Source organism: Festucalex cinctus, chromosome 1 (assembly GCF_051991245.1).
Source record: "Festucalex cinctus isolate MCC-2025b chromosome 1, RoL_Fcin_1.0, whole genome shotgun sequence".
In the NCBI taxonomy this organism is placed as follows: domain Eukaryota; kingdom Metazoa; phylum Chordata; class Actinopteri; order Syngnathiformes; family Syngnathidae; genus Festucalex; species Festucalex cinctus.
In genome coordinates, this window is record NC_135411.1 from 10590695 (window position 1) to 10610307 (window position 19613).

Genomic DNA, 19613 nt, shown 5'->3' on the forward strand with positions numbered 1-19613 from the left:
TCTCTCCTTCTCTCTTGCCCTCTCTCTCTTGCCCTCTCTCTCTCTCTCTCTCTCTCGCTCTCTCTCTCTCTCTCTCTCTCACTCACACACCACTCAAATTTCTCAAACACTTAAAAACCTCTCCCAAACAAAAAGCTGTTCCACTTCACACAAAAAAAACGTACACTGAACAAAAACATCTGACACATAAAAAAAAAAAGAAACTCACGCTACAAAAAATCTCACAAGCCCCAAAACTCAGTTAACCAAACACATAACCCTCACACATAATCCACAACCTCTCAGACTAATCATAAATAAATAAACTGTATTTATTTATTTAATTTATTTATCCATTTACCGGTATTTATTTATATTAACTATTTCATTCGTTGTCATGTCATTCGATAAAGCAAAGTTAAAAAAAAAAAAAAAAAAAGCACTGTGAGGTGTAGAATAAACGAACCACATAATCATTCCAGTTTAGTATACACTACAGTACTGTCATTCAAAACTAAATTGAGCCTGATCCTTCAATGGCGCCTTCACTTCACCTTTCCTACCACGAGGTGGCAGCCTTTCTTCATAATGAGCGTTCAACAAGCCTGCCAGCAGAAGCCAATGGAAGCTTTCCAGCCAAATCGCATTGAATTTATGTACACTCCGAGATGCTCTTTAATTCCGTCTGATGGCTGACAAACAGTTTGGACGACGTGATTATTCTCTAATGGGCAGAAGCTTCACGGCTGTACACCCCAAATTTGTATTGATGGAGGCGGTGCGGGCGGTGGCAATTAATAAGTGCGCTCGTTAGGGCCGTTTATCTTGCTGGGAGAGATTAATATCAGTTGGAAGAAGTTCAGGATTTCGCACTTGTGTTGTGCCACGTAATAAAAAAAAATAGTCTGGACGCCAGGCCATAAACAAGCATTTCATTTAAGATGTGAGCGATGGTGATTTTAAGGGCCGGTGACTGACGGCCGCCTTTGGAAAGCAAGATTCTCAATTTGCCGTCTATTAGAACATAAACATGATAAATCCTTACTAAAAGTAAGAAACATACCGAGTGTGGGGGGGGGACATGCGTCATGGCTTGTCAACTGGACTAAACTCACCATCAGTTGATGTGCTTGTGTGTGTGTGCGCATGCGCATGTTTATGTGTGAGACAGCGCAGAGGCGGATGTTTGACAGCATCAGCAGACGCTTTGACAGAGGTGCTGCATGTATCGAGAGAGAGAGCCGGCAAGGCCTGCCTGGCAGTCTGATGCCAATTGCCAGTGTCAGCCATGTGCTTCCGGCGTGCGCTGAGACGTGGGATGAGGTGACCTACTTTCAACGCATGACGCATGTCAACAAACCGAGACGCCATTGATTGGCCTCCTTCTGGACATACGAACGTCATGTCATTAAAGTGTCTTTCTGAATTCAAACATGAACTTTTATATGGTGTCGATGCTATTTAAGTGCACTTTCTGTCAAGTCAAGTCAAGTAGAATCACATTCACAGAATTTCACTTGTTCACTCATTTAACCCATAAGAACCCACGGTGATGCCAGTGTAACAAACACTTTGAACCCCCCAGTCTCTTTGTTATAAAACGCTATGTCTGACTTTATCCCATTCAAACCCGAAGTGACGCATACTCAACATCCTGGAATGAAGACCATGTGATAGTCATGTGACTCTGTCAGGAACTGACTACTCCAATATGGTGGTATTGCTGGTGTATTAAAACTTCATAGAAGCAGACAACATCAAAGACCTGTTATTTGATGCTACAGGTCATTTCAAACTCATTTGACAGTTCCAAAACTTTAACATGTCCTATAGTACACTCAACCTGGTCTCACCATATTTATTGAAGAAACTAATATCAAACCAGGTATTGAAATATCGCTGTGTCATACATGTCACATTGGGCTAAAGGCCGTAAAATACGAATGAAAAATTGATGTGACATGTTTGTCACAATAACAAAATTGGTAATAATCTGCCCAAACTATTTAGTGGAATCTGGTATTATTCAGTTGAAGTATGTTCTGCTTGTCAATTAAAAGTGTATTGAACAAATAGAAACCTAAAATAATGTGAAAGTGAAGCATTTTTTTGGTATGCTAATATAATGCTAACAGTTTTATTATCCTATGCTTATCCTATAAAAGAAAATATCTAATTATTGTGTGTTCTGCACTGGGAAAACATCTTTACTTGGCATGGGAGGTGATCTTGTGGTCAAGCTGCGTGAAACTCTCCCATCAGACCAAAACTACAAAGTGTTTGCTGACAATCTTTTTTCTTCAGCACCACTGGTACTCAAACTCCTTCAGCAGAAGGATCTAGTTTTTGGGAACTCTGCATGGCAATCGCTTGACTAGGTGTCAGCTTGAAGATGATAAAAGTCATGCCAAGAGAATCAGAGGATCTGTTGATGCCAGGGTGGAAAAAGAAGAAAGGCTGGTAATTGCCAAGTGTTATGACAACAAATCTGTTACCCTGATCTCATCCTACCGTGCAGTTGAGCCTCAAGATAATGCTCGACGCTGGAGCAAAGCAGACAAGACGTTTTTGGAGGTCAGAAGACCAAACATAGTGAAAGAGTACAACACATTCATGGGAGGAGTAGATCTCCTTGATTCATGCATTGCAAGGTGCAAGTACCACATGAGGTCACGGAGGTGGTACCCCTGCTTGTTCTGGCACACCATCATGTTAGGTCTGGTCAACGCTTGGTTGATCTACCGCCATGACTGTAAACTGCTTGATGTCAAAAATGTACTGCGACAAAAGAGCTTCCAGGCAGAGGTTGCCACTAGCCTCATTCTTTTGGAGGCACGAAAAGGCCGACCATCACTCAATCCTACATCTTCACCACCACAATCACGACCGCCAAAAAGGGTTCGGCTTGGAGTTCCAGATGATGTTCGCTCTGATCAAGTTGCACATTGGCCTGTGAAGTGTGACAAACTTGCCCGCTGCAAGCACTGCAAAGTCAATGCAACAACCACTCTGTGAGAAATGTGATGTGCGTCTTTGCTTCACTGAGGAACGAAACTGTTTCAAGTCTGACCATCTTGTGTAGGCTAAAACACTTTTTGTTTTTTGTTTTGCACAACTTTTGTTTTTCGGGTCTGTTGTTCAGTTCTTTGTACCCATGGTAGCTTGCTACGAACGCCTCCAAATATGCAGTATTATTTATTTTTGATACAGTTGGCAATTTTGTGACAAAGCAAAACTGAATAATTTTATGTAAAACTTTATTAAAGTCACAGCTACAATATATGTTGTTGAAATGCAAGTAAAAGGCACTTTTCATGTAACAAGGACTAAAAACTGTTATGTTTACTTAATGTCAAATAAAAAATATGTTTACCACTAACGCCCAATATGATATATATGTAACGACACAGATCTTTGGTATGAAAAAGTGTTATTCTGAAAAAAACATCAGAAATGTGTTTTATGTGGTCCACTTGGTATGTTAATATATTCCAAATAATTTTCCTTCAACGAAAAATGGGTCTGGGTTAAAAGGAATAAAAAATTTTGCTGTGGTGTCGTTTTGGTGCCAAGGAGGTATATTGAAGTGATTTTAGGAGCTTCGTTTAGACAAAACTAGTGCATTGACACCTTTTGGCATCTTGGTGTCAAGGACAAGAAAAAACATGAAGTGAGTTGGAAGAGCTTCAAAATTTGTGATTGGCAACCATTTGGTGACATCTTGTTGCCGGGGAACTATGTTGAAATGTGTTTAGGACAAAAGCAGTGCTTTGGTGCCACATTATACCATCTTGATGCTAAGGAATTTTGTTTAAGTGGGTTGAGGAGCTTCATTTGTACAAAGGTTATATGCTTTACCGCCATCTTGTAGCATTTTGCTGCTATATGGAACTATGTTGAAGTGAGTTGAGCTACATTTTAAAATGAAAAGTAGTGCTTTGCCGCCACCTTATGGCATCTTGGTGCCAAGGATCCATGTTGAAGTGAGTTGAGGAATTTAAAATACCGGTAGTGCTTTGCCACCATTTTTGTGTCATTGAACTACATTATGTGAGTTGAGGAGCTTTCATATAGACAAAAGCGGCATTAATCCACCACTTTGTGGCATTTATAAGCAATTATCAACATTGTGGAAGTTGGGGCGTCAATAGCTGGAATTTTTTTGGGTGCTTTTTGCAGCAGGTCCAGCATTATTCCGCCTAAGAAAGATTCATTGTCTGCTAGTGAGTGTCTTTTTTTTTTTTTTTTTTTGCTTTATGAAGGGTTATGACTCAAGTGGTAGTTTCCCTAGAAGATTTATGGTTCCATAACGGCTTCTTTCGTCCTGATGCTGCAGTATTATCACAAGTGTCACCAAGACCATTGATCATTGTGTGCCATTGGATGAATGAGGCAACTTTGTAAAAGGGAATCTTCAAGGTAGCAAACTATTAGAAACATGTCGCAGTGGGATAGCATGGAGTTGTACACAACTTTAACCACAATATTTAAATGAATCACTGAAATGGATATAGTGCATTTGCATTTTTTTAAGTCTTGTGTATTATTTTGGACTTTTTGAATGAACGCTTAAAGCTCAGACTCACACCCAAAATCCGCACTTGCTATTTGTTTAACATTTAAGCACATTTGAATGGGTTACAAATGTTGCTTGGGCCGAAGCACGTCTTAGTCCACAAAAAAAAGAAGAAAATAATGATAAATTCACTTTTTTTAAATTTACTTACATGAGCACTATTTGCGCTTTATTGACACAATATGCTGTCCAAAGCACGTGACCAAGCCTCTTATTCATGTTTTTTTTTTAACTCTTTGACTGCCAAAAACGTTTATTCACGATTAATAAAATCACAATGTATGTCACCATAAACGTTAAATGACGTCAACTACGTTTTTTTGTGTGTTTTTTTCATCAATGGGCAGTGCAACATCTAAGTGCAACGCTGCCTGGTCAATGGGTTGTGGAATCAAAAACACTCACGAACTATGGCCACCTGATGGCAGCATTGTATCGCTTCAATGGGCTGCCCGTGTATCAAATTACAATGAAAGATGACGAAATCTGATGAAATAGAACGTTTTCAAGGATGACGTGAATGATAACGTTTTGATAACGTGGCAGTAAAAGAGTTAAACATATGGGGGTGTACCAGGACTGCATGTGTCCTTTCACCATGTTTAATTGCTAGTCAATCTTTATCAATAAGGGGTGGGATCAGTCGCTAATGCTAAATGCTATTTTGGTTGACCGTTCAACAGCACTAAAAAAGCCAATGTACCATAATTGCCGGACTATAAGCCGCGACTTTTTTCACACGCTTTCAACCCTGCGGCTTATACAATGATGCGGCTAATATATGTATTTTTTCTAACAGCCACCAGGGGCGCTGGAGCAGAAAAGGTAAGAGTGAGACAGGTGGAATATATGTGTTGAGGAAGACGCAAGTATACTGTAACTTGGCGCTCTGTGCATGAATAAATTTAGCATGAACAGACCCTCATCATGGAAAATACCAAGAAGTCTCAGTCTTGGTGACTTTCACCGGTATGTTATTTTTTTAAGCAGCCCTGTTAGCGCTGTGTTACTACCGTATTGCTGCTGTGTTACTGCCGCGTCACAGGCACTGTTTGGAAAGAAAAGCGAACGTATATTATTAAACCTTTCAAAACTCTTTCTGTGTACCTTCTTTCTTTGTAAATATCTCATGTTTCAATTAGGGATGTAACGATATCCAAATATTACGATACGATATTATCACGATATGAAGGTCACAATCCGATAATTATCACGATATTGTGGGGGCGTTGGCGATATTTAAAAGAGATCACAATATTGTAAAAAAAAAGCCTAATATTGTACTTTTGTGCATAACAGCAATGCATATAAACCACCTACAATGTCTAATAACAATATTGAGGCACGTACTTGCTAATGCAAGCACACATTGTTTGCTTCACAAGCAAATTAGGTTCCCCTTCATCTGACAATTAGCAGATTTTGAACATAGAACGCCAAAACATCCCTAATGAAAATTAAATTGCACTAATAAAATAGCCACTAGAGGGTGCTAGAACTGCACAAATGGAAATCAACCTGACTTTTTCAACAGATGTGTTCCTTTTAAATATTGTGAACATGACGACGACGATATTGTGGCAGTTTTAATATCACAATATCACGATATTGCCCTTATCGTGACGTCCCTAGTTTCAATGTGGGCACATGCGGCTTATAGTCGGGTGCGGCTTATGTATGAACAAAATGCTTTTTTCCTTTAGAAATGTACTGGGTACGGCTTATAATCAGGTGCGCCTTTCAGGTGCAATTACGGTACTCACAATAATCCCAACATTTTTTTTTGCTCTTTCCCGACAGATAAGCTGACTGGGCCCTTTACGTTGCGCTGGTTACGCATTGTAACATTAGAAATATACTGCCTGAAAGTACAGCTTGCGTTGTCTGGCCCGGCGAGCGGTGGCCGCAGTGGATACGACTACATTTCCCGTGATTCTTAGATGCCAAAGCAGGAAGTAGTTCTACTTCAGGTAAGAAAGAGGAAGGATTTTAACTGTTAAATTCCCTTTTTAATGGGTTTATCATATGACAATTATGAGATTGTCATCCACACAGCAAAAATGACGGAACCTGCGTAATATCTTGACAAAACAATGAGGTTAGCAAAATTGACTGGGATTCGGGACCCAAGGTTTAGAAAATGAGACTGTCCCATCAAATCTGGTCATCCTAAACTAGCGCTAAGCTAACCTAGCAGGGTTTGCCTCTCCAGTCCAACATCCGAGTTAGCAAGCGCCGTTCTCACTTTCAATTTCGAGAAAGTGTTGCCGTTTATCTTTCATATCGCACTTAATGTGAGTCTACTGCATCGCTTTCTCTTCTTTCCAATCCTCCCTTGCAATATAAGCCTCTATAATGGCAGATACTCTCAGAATCGATCCTGGCTCTCCCTCTTGGCTAGTTATTGCTGTTTTTTTTTGTTTTTTTTCCCCCCTTGGCTTTTAGACCAGAAACGTTTGTGAATGTATGTGTGTGTACTTCCACCTCAATAGCATCAATCGGAGGATTTTGGAAGGAAGGTGGAGAGCAGGGTAGTGACTCAGCATGTCAGTGATTCATTTGTAATTGGAGGCAATGATTCGAGAGCACACACACGCACACACTCACATATTCGTGTTCCTTGTCAGAGATGTGCGCTGCTGATTGAGTGAGGTGGATCATTACGTGTGCTGCTTGCCAAAGTGGAAGGGGAGAAACTGGGGAGTAAATCACCGAGAGTCCGTCTCAGTCCAATAAAGACAGAACTGAACTGAACGGTGCTTGGCTATAAAAGTAGAAAGAGAGTCTCTGCTTCTTTATTTTATTTTTTTTTGTACCGAGCAGGTCAACATTTCCCCTTTTCACCTTGTGTGACCCTAGCATGAATCAAGTACTCTGCTGGTTGGTTACCATTTGAATGGGGGAGGGGCATTGAGGCTGTGATTTTTGTTAACGTGACTCTGAGGGATGTCAACTTTTGACCAAACATTGGTGTGACACATCAGTCAGGTGGGCTGTGTTATTGTGTCAGTACCAGATGAGATGGGGATGAAAGATTGTACCGGGGTCCTTCGGTGGCCTGCACGCCGGCCGATGATGTCATGCTACAGGATATAAGCGGCAATGCCGTGTTTTGCGGCTTTGGGAATCGGATTGTGGTTAAAGATTATTTGGAGGGAAAACATGAACAATTTGTAGTGTTGTTCCGATACCAATAGCAGCCTACTGGTATCGGGAGAGGCCCCGATACTGCATTAAAACAGTGGTGTCGCCATCAGTAAATACAAGTAACATGCCAATATTATTTCATACGCTAATATTTGTACAGTGGTACCTCTACTTACGAAATTAATTGGTTCTGGAAGAAAGTTCTTAAGTAGAAAATTTTGTAAGTAGAGACGCATTTTCCATGTAAATGCCCTAATCCGTTCCAAGCCTCCCAAAATTCAGACATAAATGTTTTATAAAGCATAAAAATGCATCAAAACATGTAATAAATACATGTTACAATTAGATTATTGCACAATAAATGAGAGTTGTGCGTAACGTAAAAAAAACAAAGAATAGAGTAAAGAATAAAAATGATGGTTATTTACCTTTTTAACTGCTGTCCTTATCGTTTTTTGCCCTCTTTGGTTCATGTTCTCTTTCAGAAGTGTTTTTTTGCCTGGTGTTTTGTAAAGAACTGATCCGTGGATGTTTTTTATTTTATTTTATTTTTTAAAAAAGACAATCCTTCGTTAATGTCCAATGCAAACATCATCTTAGTGAGCAAACGCCCGACTGGTGAACACTTTTTCTGGGCGATTCTTTTAAACAAATTCTGAAACTTCCGGTATGGCGAGGCATCTTTTTCCAAAAAAAAAGAAAAAAAAAAAAAGGCCCGTCTCGTCGCAATTAAAAACTTACTGTGCCTTCATCAATCACCAATTGTTTGATTTTTTGCACAAATTCGTTGGCCGTTAGTTCATACGTTTACGAAAAACTATCGGAACACCTCATGGGCCGCGGGATGAATGATGAGGACGCTGTATAGACACCGATCTAGTATACGCTCATACCTATGGTAGAGGTTCCTTTTAGCCAATGGGATGCCAGAACGATGCACAAACACCCATCTAGTATTTACGCTCATAGGTACCTATGGTAGGAAATAGCCATAGACGAAAGTATGTTGCGTTCGGTAATGTATTTTTACCTTTCTTATCTAGAAATTTCTTTCGTAACAAGAGGCAATATTTTCCCGTTGAGGCGTTTCGTAACTCGAAAGTTTCGTATGAAGAGATGTTCGTAAGTAGAGGTTCCACTGTATAGGACTTTGAGATGCAATATCTTGAGGCTTGATTGTGTATGAAATTCACTGATGTGTGACATGTTCACTGCATGCTGAACCAAGATATTCTATTGGCCCTTGAATGCTCTGAACCAATGGCAGGGCATCTTAAAACCTAGGTATCAGTATGATATCGGCATCGGCCGATACTGCAAAACTGGTTATCGGTATCAGGGGCCAAAAAAAAGTATCGGAACAACACTGGCATTTTGTATGAAGAAATATTTTAAGTTCATTCACTTTGTACAGGCTTATAATTAAAATCAATCATATTTTTATTTTCAATGATAACTCTTGATAAAAGGTCCCACCTACTTCAAATCGTGTTTTGTTTTGTTTTTTTAACTTGACTTTACACGACAAAGTATTATTAGCTTTCCCGTCCTCTCAGTTGACTTTCACGTCCCACGATTTCCTCCTCTGTGGGTCTCCAGTGAACCGATGTATCGTAATTCCATAATGCCTGGTCGTTGAGCGACGCCATGCTGAGCAACAAGGCATGATTGGAATATGAAAGTGGAAACACCCATTGCAAAACACTATGAAATCCCAGCAGCAGGCTAACAACATGGCGTCCATATGTCATGTGACCAGTAGTTGACCAATCACAGCGTAGTAGCTCTGAAACCGAGTTGGCCAATCTCTCTCTGCATAGCGCTAGAAGCATGATGTGGTCAGAGCTAGCAAACTAGATGGTGATTAAGTGCTAACTATCTTCACGCGATATCATTTCAAGATTGCCTCAAACGGACACAGAAATCACAGAACCAGACCAACAGCATTCACTATTTTGAATTAAAGAATAATATCGGTAGTGTCGGAATGACATTTCTTGAAGCATGTTAATCTTCAAGCCGGCCGGCAGGCAGGAGCTCGCCTTGACTCCTCGTCGTTTCCCCGCGGGGAGACCGGAAGCTTTTCCAAGCACATGCTGGGCTCGAGGCTGTTCGATGCTCACTTGGTTGTCAAATATGAAAACAAGAATGGAAGGGTTGTATGTTTATCGACAGGTCGGCTGAAATTGGTTTAGTCCAATAATGTCCTTTGTGAGTTCATTATTTTCTTTGTATTGAACTTTCTATTCCCTTAACTTTACTATGGAAAAAAACAGAGTACCAAACTTGGTTGTGACAGTGCTTCATTTATTATTATTATTATTATTATTAATAGTTAACCTAACCTTTTTATTTTTTTATTTTTATTTTTAAAGAGCTCAGAATTGTTCATTCGGTAGTCTTACACCGATTCAACGTCTTATCATCATTGCTCTTTTTTTCTTTTTTCTTTTTTTTTGTGTATGTGTGTGTGCGTGCGTTTGCGTGCGTGCGTGCGTGCGTGCGCGTGCGTGTGCGTGCAAATACGTATAAATTTATACTCATTAATTCACCTAAAACCTTATAAATATCCCATTACCCTTCGCCTTAACCAGGTACTTCAGAATCTTGCCAGAGTCGTGAGGTTTAAATGGTCAGGAGACCAGAGAAAAGGTCAGAAAAAATAAAGAGAAAAGAAAGATAAATTAGAGTGAAATCCAGCACCGACCAAACACTTCCTGCCTTCCCCATGGTTACAAAATCAAAGTCTTACGCCAACCCCGGAAGCCTCTAAATTCCAGCAAATTAGTGAGATCTCAAGAGACTAGAGGAAAAACTAAAGAGAGGAAGGAGGGAAGGATCGATGAGGCAGAGTGAGATCCATAGAAGCCAGTACATCCAATCCATCAAAGTGAAATCCAGCACCAACCAAACCCCTCCTGCGTGGTTACAAAACCAGAGTCTTATGCCAACCCCAGAAACCTCAAACTTCCAATAAATTGAGATCTCAAGTGACCAGAGGAAAAACTAAAGAGAGGAAGGAGGGAAGGATAGATAAAGCAAAGTGAGATCCACAGACACCAGCACCCACTGATTCAACGGGCTGTGGGAGGGAGAGGCTACTTCTGTTGAGTTTCAGTAGATGCTGGCGCGACGGATCTGGCATGCATAAGGACCACCACCAAAGAAAGAAGCCGTCAACCGCGGTCCAGCAAAGCGAGCACCGCCACCCCCCCCCCGAAATCCCCAGGCAGCACCGCGGCAGCACCGCGGCAGCACTGAGCGGACACCGGTCGGCGAGCCGACCCAGACGCCCGGAACACCCCCGCCCCAGCCCCGGCCCACCCCCCCGAGCCCAAGGCCGCAGAACGAGGCCCGGCGGGCCCCCACAGCGCCCCACCGGTCCCCAGCCCCCATCCCCCCACGACCCCCACGCACCCCACCCAAACCCGCCACCCGCCACGACCCAGACCCCGCCACCCCCAGCCCCCAAACCCCCGAACACCCCCCCGACGACCGCCAACCCCCCCGCGAACCCCGCCCACCGCGAGCCCCCCCCCACCCCCGGAAACCGGCACCGGGCAGCAGCGCAGAGAGGGAAGACGTGCCCAGCCCACCTCCAGCCGTGCGAAAGGAGCACAGCGGCGGGAGGGGGGAAGCAGAGGAGGAAGCACCGGGGGAGAGGCGGAACACCAGAATAGTTAACCTAACCTAACGTTGTTAGGTTCAAGTGACTCAACTCACTTCAAAGCTAACTAGCAGCAGAATGTCAGATACATTTTGTAAATATTCTTCAAAAACAAAGCTTCAAGTTGTTTATTGCCTCTCGGCTGAAGGTCAACATAAAACAGAGAATCATTTCTTTTTTTTTTTTTTTTTTTAAATGGATTTAGTTTTTTTAACTCATTCACTGCCATTGACGGAAAAAAACATCAAATGATGCATTTTTTTTTTTTTTTTTTGCTGGTCTGGCAATGAATGTGTTAACATTGCGAAATATACCTGCAAAAAATGTCATCTGCAAAGGAGTCAGCTTTATTTTATTTTATTTTTTTTTAGCATTTATTATAAATGTTTAAGGCTGTAAAACCCCTCATCACACACTTTACACACCTTTCTCATAGACACATTTACAGTTTCTCACATTTCGCTCTCATTTAAACACTCAATGTTCAAATTCATGAAAAAAAGGTACACTACTGTTTAATAAAAAAAAAAGGAGAAAAAAAAAAGCATACAATATTGCACCCAAAAATCCACAAAACAGCGAGGCTGCAGAAAGTGAACCGTGTTATAGCTAGGGAACACTGTTAAAATATATTTTAGAATATCAAATAAAACGCTGGAGAGGCTTTATGGCTTTATCGGTGCTACACATGGATTCACTTTAATAAATAAATATATATATATCGGTGCTACACATGGATTCACTTTAATATATATATATATATATATATATATATATATATATATATATATATATATATATATATATATATATATATATATATATATATGTATGTATGTAATACACTGTATATTTTTCCCCATTAAAACCCTGACGTATATGATCTGAGACATTGCATGGATAATCCTTTAGATGGCAGTATCACCCAGCTGATGGCTTTTTCAGTGACATTGTAACCCCTATTTTTCATGGAAAACGCATTATTATTATTATGTTTATCAATGTATTTAATTGTCATTACTGTACATTTTTAAAGTATATAATTGTGTAAAGGGTTTATTTCCTCATTAAATGGTTTTGTTATTGTTTTTTTGAGGCTGGAAAAGTTCAAAGGGATACTTCACTTATTTAGCCCATTATAGCAATAAAAGGTTAATATTTTGTCTATAATTAATTTGATAGCTTCATTATTTTTCACGTACAATTAGTACCTTTAAAAACACATTTTGTAACTAGCTGTCGACTGAAAATGACATCACAAGGGCTCAGGTAACCAATCACAGCTCACCTGTTTGGTCATGTGACATTCACAAGCTGAGCTGTGATTGGTTACCTGAGCCCTCGTGATGTCATTTTCAGTCGACAGCAAGTTGCAAAATGTGTTTTTAAAGGTACTAATTGTACATGAAAAAAAAAATGAAAATATCAAATTTATCTTAGGCAAAATATTGTTTGAATGCCAAAAATGGCTAAATAAGTAAAGTATCCCTTTAATGACATTTCCATTCATTTCCAAGGTGAAAGATGATTCGAGAAGTGTATTAGTGTCGTGTGGTCAAAGAACAAATTAAATTTGTATCTCAAGGCACCCACTGTAATTCTCCTAGAGTCTAACGGCAACATTATCCAGCGAAAGAAGGACAAGCAGTATAGAAACTGGATGGATGGTTCAAATCATGAACAGAAATTTGTTTGCTGAGCCTCACCAGAACTACACGTGCAGTTGCTTTCCTCGCCTGTTGGAGGCACTGTTGCACCGCCGCGAGCCCCACGCACACACTCGCTTCCTCCAACCCGGATGGATGACTTCAGCGTTCCGCCTGGGTTTCCTTTATGATCCCGGGATCTTCCTCCTCTCTCACCAGACATCAGCCAGCAACGGAGGAGAGCAGACGCACTCGTACCTCGTCCCACGTCCGCGCATCTTCTTCCAACTGCAGCCGCAAACTGAGGACCACCCAACCCACAGCTGGCGTCGAACCTGAGCGGGACTTGCACTTAGGACTTCCATCAAAAATCAAATAAAAACAAAACAAAAAGCTCGTCGCCGCAACGACGAGGATTTAAGACTGCAAAAAAAAAAAAAAAGAAAAAAAAAGAGGACGACCCGAATCGACTTGTAGCCGCCGCCAGCCAACATGTCCGAAGTGTTGCCATACAACGAAGGGAAAATGAGCGGCTACGGGGCGGACAGCGAGGTCAGCCAGATGTCCTTTAGCTGCGGACTGCAGGACACGAGCGCCTTTTTCGCCGGCTCGCAGGCCAAGAGACCCCCGAAGCTCGGCCAGATCGGCAGAGCCAAGCGAGGTAAACGGACATCGAGTTGATTTTTACTTGCTGTTTTATTTCGGCTCCGAATGTTTTTTTTACGACCATTTTAATGCATGGTGCAATCTCGTGATGAGTTCAAGGACCAGCTGTGAGTTACATGCGATCTTGTGATGCATTCAGGGACCTGCAATTATATTTTTATTGGTTACTTTATTGTTTTTATGACACAAAAAAATGTGGACAATTTTTCATACTGTTTACATGCGAACACATGATGCATTCAGGAACCAGGAACATCTTTCTTTTTAAGGTGGCCACTTATTTATCATACGCGGGCGACCCCGTGATGCATTCAGGAACATGAAAGATGCTGTTTTAAAGCTGTCACGTGATTGTTTATCATACCGTTTCAATGCGATTCAAGTTCCTGGAAAATTCGTCTTAAATGTTACTTGTAATGTTTGTCAGACGGTTGACACGTGATCTCGTGATGCGTTCAGGGGGCAATCTAGCATGTTTGCCGCATGGCTTATTTTATATGCGCGTTATTTACGCCTGTGAGTCTGCAGCAAACATTAAACCTAAACTGGGGGAGCCATATTGCAGTTGTTTTTAGATCCCCTCCCCCAAAGTCTTGTAATCGATATAGAAAATAAATATAGAGAATAAATTGTCCTTTTTTTTGTGTGTGTCCTCCTCCACAGTGGTGATCGAGGACGACCGAATAGACGAGGTCCTCAAGGGGATGACAGACAAGTCGTCGCCCGGCGTTTAAAGCCCCCCTCCCCCACTGAGCGATGCCTTGCAGACTTTTCATTTTGATCACCGATTTGAAGCACTTGTCGGCTGTGCATGTTGGAGGCTTGCAGGGGGAGGAGACGAAGAAGAAGAAGAAGACGGCGACACACGCAGCAGCGATGACGATGGGATGAAACGCGGTGGAGGAAAAGCGACATACGGAAGAGGAGTGGAAAAATTCGTCGTGGGATATTGCTGGCAATCCTCCAAAAAAACAGTCCCTACTTTTTGTTGTTTTTGTTTTCTTTTTGGAGAATAAGAAAAAATCCCCCCCCGCCCGCCAGATAGCGAGACGGCGGCTGTGGCGTCTCGACCAATGCGCTGACTTTATTGTGAAAGGTGATGGATGAACTTGTCATTAAAAACAAACAGCACCACCCGCCGCTATATCCTTTTGCCCCCCCCACCACCACCCACCCGCGCCAGACGCAAGCAAAAATAAGCGTCGGGATGAAGCTCGACGTTGTACAGTAGGCTCAGCTTGCACCCCCCCACCCTCTTGTCGATGGTGCATTCAGGGGAGCTGTCCTTTCAGCACCGCTCCGATGCATTCCTGTTGCTGCTCTACCGCTTTGATATCAGCAAGCCCCTCCCCCCCTTCCCTTCCCCCCCACCCCCCAACAGACCAAGCAAAACTCTCAAGTCTACTTCTTACTAAAGGAAACCAGATTGTATGTACAAACATATATCCGAGGATGGTGCAATGTTAATATTTTCTGTAGTGGAACGCCACTTTGTTTTGGCCGCCGGTTTTCTTTCGGGGCTTTCGCCGCCAGTGGTTCGAGTGGCAGGTTGGTGTAGCTGCACCTGCACATATCTTTAAACGCTGAACGGAAATATGAAGGCAACATTTTTATTTTTTTTTTGCTGACATTTTTTACGAGTTAAACTCAAAGATCTAAGTCTTTTTCTATGGACACAAAAAAAGGCTGCACAATCTCAAATATTGTCCACAAAAATGTTGAAAGTTAGTGAGCACTTCTCCTTTGCCGAGATAATACAGTCACATTGCAGGTGTGGCATATCGAGATGCTAATTAGACAGCATCATGATAACAGGCTATTCGATAGGCGATTGGGTTGGATTATTTCGGCAAAGGAGAAGTGCTCATGAACAGTATTTTAGAAAATGAGGCTTTTTGTATGCATAGATAAAAATCTCAGATATTTCAGTTCCGCTGATGAAAAAACGGAATAAAAAACAACGGTGTTGCGCTGATATTTTTGTTCACTATATTTACAATTCTAATTATTTGCATTAATTTAATAAAGCACTGGGCAAATCGTGGAGATTTAAGTAAATATTTAAACTAATAGACAGAAAGTGGTACCTTAACTTACAAGCGCCCTCATTTACTTTTTTTTTTTTTTTTGCACTCGCAAGTTCAGACAAGTAGTGAAAAAATTAATTCATTGAATAAAGTTGAATTAAATAAAAAGGTAGAAATTTTCAATATCACTCTTGAGTAGTCACCAATACAAGTATAAATAAATAAGTATAATAAAAATAAGTGAATACTTACACCGTTATTACTTTTGAAACATAAAAATCACCCTAAAAACAATGACAGATTATTTTAAATAAAGAGCTATATATATCGCAATATAGCATATTTCCTGAAAATAGCATGAAATTAATGGCAATTTTCTATTCTTCTTATTTCTAACTTGTATTTCGGTACTGGTATCGGCTGCTGTCGCGAGTACAAGTACCTTGAAAGTTAGGGTAGGGTATCGGCCCGATACGATATCGGTACTCAGTCATCCCTGAAAATGACCATAGACTTAATTTTATAAGTGCAAAGGGATATAGGTACTCTGATGCCCTTGCATGTGGGCAAGGAGAGCCAGTTTATTCAACGGGACAGTCAAACCCAAACATGAAAAGACTCGCACGACGCTGTTGTACATCACAACTCATAACCCGGATGCTCAAACGAAACTTTAACTCACCAGGCCACGCCCCTTAAAGACACGCATCCAACACACAAATACTACACGCACAGTAATGACATGTGTTATGTTTTTATTACATATAGTGCTATATTTACATGAATGGCATTTCAATTGATTTTGAAAATTGAGTTCCAAACTTGTAAGTCAAGGTACCAGCTGCACTTTGGATCTTCTTGGTTTGCAAATTAACGGTGTTTTACGTCATGCATGGATCCTGACTCCGGTGCCACGCTTAGCCCCGCCCCCTCCCCGGCACGCTTGTTTTTAAACAGAAATCTCATATTTGTATTTTTATATCTAAATATTTGTTATTTAAACGATATGCTCGTATATGGTCTTAACAGTTCATCAACAACAACAACAACAAAAAAGTTTCTACTCGGGAGCGGACGCGTGGAACGAGACGACGTTTGATTTTTTTGCTCGTTCGATTATCAGAGCTCGGAGGTTTTTTTAAAAGACTAACTGAATGTGTCTGGTTTTTGCACACATCGATGTTCAACTATTAGTAAGAAATCGTATACTGTGACTTTGAGCTTTGTTGATGAATTTGTTAGAAAATGGCAGTTTTAGAGTATATTGCACTGTTTACGAGTATGATCAAATAACACGTCGTTATTTGACCCATTTTGAACATTACGGTTTATTTTTGTTTTTTTGTTTTTTTGTTTTTTTAAGTTGTTTTATTTTGTACCATCATGTTAAAGAAACTGGATATGGTTTGTTGTGCATGAAACCTGAATATTTTCAATAACGGAACATCATTTTATGAAGCAAAAAAAAAAAAAAAAAAAAACTGCTACAAAAATGTCATGACATTCTAAGAATGAGTCATTGTATATTATGATGCCATTTTCACTGTATTTGGTGAACTAATAAATGGTGAAATATAGAAATGTGATTGGCTCTGCTTTTTTCCCCTCCCACAATATTAAAGAATTTCAGTCATGTGATCATTAGGGATGTCACGATAAGGGCAATATCGTGATATTAAAACTGCCACAACATCGTCGTCATGTTCACAATATTTAAAAGGAACACATCTGTTAAAAAATGTCAGGTTGATTTCCATTTGTGCAGTTCTAGCATCCTCTAGTGGCTAGTTTATTAGTGCCGTTTAAATTTCATTAGGGATGTTTTGGCCTTCTATGTTTAAAATCTATGCTAATTGTCAGATGAAGGGGAACCTAATTTTCTTGTGAAGCGATCAATGTGTGCTTGCATTAGCAAGTAAGTGCCTCAATATTGTTATTAGCAATTATAAGTGGTTTATATGCATTGCTGTTATGTACAAAAGCAAAATATTGTGCTTTTTTTTTTTTAGTATGAGCTCTTTTTTTTTTTTTTTTACAATATTGTGATCTTTATTAAATATCGCCAACGCCCCTACAATATCGTATCGTGACCTTCATATTGTGATAATATCGTATCGTGATATTTGGATATCGTTACATCCGTAGTGATCATCACTCGCATTTCGGACGAAGCACTAGAAGGCAACGCAGCAGACACGTCCACATCAAAATTTAGCAGTAATAAATGTAATAATAATGCATATACCGGTATTTGTGTTTGTACCGCACACGCTACATGAAAAAATGTATTTTCAAAAAATACAGCTAGCATCCACTGTCAAACTACAAACTGAGCTGCACCTAACATGTTTCATACGGAAAGCTTAATAATTGCCCCATCATTGTCTGTAATTGCCCCTGCATTTGATTATTATCAGCAACCAAAACCAGACAGCAGCTTGTCAACAAAAGCATCATTAAGGTTACTAACCGTAACCCCCATCAGTCACTTTATTGATCGTCCTGATAACATCTGTGCTGTGAACAACACACAGAGCGACTGATGTGCATGTGTGCGCGCGCGCACACACAGTTCTGCTTTTCACACGAACGCAGGCAGCCGGAAGCGCACTGACATATTAGAGAGTGTGAATGTTTGCTTGTGTCACAGCCGCCTCATGTTGTCTTGCTTTGTTTGTTTGAGGGCACAGCGGGAGTCTAGCACGGAGGTTTTTCGAAACAGAGAGCTACCGCTTACTGCAAAGTTTTTGCAATTATGATTGTCAAACGTACTTTCGATATACACCCATCATCTGGTGGGCTTCATGGCACTTTTGTGGAATGTCATTATTACTGTGTATCAATCAATGCTAATTTCCGTTAGCCATATATATATATATATATAGATAGATAGATAGCTAGATAGATAGATAGCTATCTATCTATATATCTATAAATATCTATAAATATCTATATCTATCTCTCTCTCTCTATATATATATATATATATATATATATATATATATATATATATATATATATATATATATATATATATATCTGGCTAATGGAAATTAGCCAGATATATATAGCTAGCTAGCTAGCTATATATATCTGGCTAGCTACCCAGCTATATATATCTGGCTAGCTAGCTCTAGCTCTAGCTAGCTAGCTAGCTCTAGCTCTAGCTAGCTAGCTGGTAGGTAGGTAGGTAGGTAGATAGAGATAGATAGATAGATAGATAGATAGATAGATAGATAGATAGATAGATAGATAGATAGATACTGTGTTTTACAGTTACTGTGTCGTCAATGCTAATTTCCGTTAGCCTGTCGATGGCGTCTCGCATAATATGTTAGCACTAAGCTCAGCTGTTTGAGTGGTTGCAAATGTTAGTTGTCACGTAGTCTGTGCGTTCAGGCTGCGAATACTGTACACACAAAGCTTTTCTCAGTTCTAGGCTGGAAGTGAGCACTAGCGGTGCTAGCTTTGATCTGATTCCACTTTAACCCCCACCGGCCGAGCGGTCTTCCAGTAATATTCCTCCCCCCGGTTACATAAGCATGCCATACAGCATTTTATGCCATTATACTGCCCCCGGGAGAGACGGGCAGATATGCAGCGATGTTTTGCGCCGGTCCCCACTGCATCTAATGGCTTCCCATAATAGTGATCCGCTCCGTGTTACTTACTCTCCTCGAGCAACCCACTACAAGGCCTGTGAGAACATTTGTAAACCTCCAGGGTTTATTCTTGTGCAGTTGAGGGCATATTTAATAAGATTCAAGTTAGCATCGTACAGGTCATTCTTTTGCATCAAAGACGGCAAATGTGTTCCAAACAATATTGTGCTTAAAGTCCACTATTAGATTTGTTGTTTAAGCAAACCATAGTAACACCAAAAACGTCATTAAAAAGGGTCATGG

At 40.5% G+C, this 19613-nt stretch overlaps 1 protein-coding gene across 2 annotated transcripts; it reads left to right on the top strand.

Moving 5' to 3' along the window:
* Positions 1-13205: 13205 nt before the first annotated feature.
* camk2n2a (calcium/calmodulin-dependent protein kinase II inhibitor 2a) lies at positions 13206-17294 on the top strand. Of its 2 annotated transcripts, XR_013282726.1 has the most exons (3): positions 13206-13676; positions 14345-15405; positions 15543-17294. XR_013282726.1 is itself a non-coding variant. In XM_077515503.1 (2 exons), the coding sequence occupies exons 1-2, from the start codon at positions 13508-13510 to the stop codon at positions 14413-14415; spliced, it is 240 nt and encodes a 79-aa protein (XP_077371629.1). In that variant the 5' UTR covers positions 13206-13507; the 3' UTR covers positions 14416-17294. The 2 variants fall into 2 exon arrangements, 1 of the variants encoding a protein (XP_077371629.1); XM_077515503.1 differs by having other exon boundaries at positions 14345-17294.
* Positions 17295-19613: the final 2319 nt, after the last annotated feature.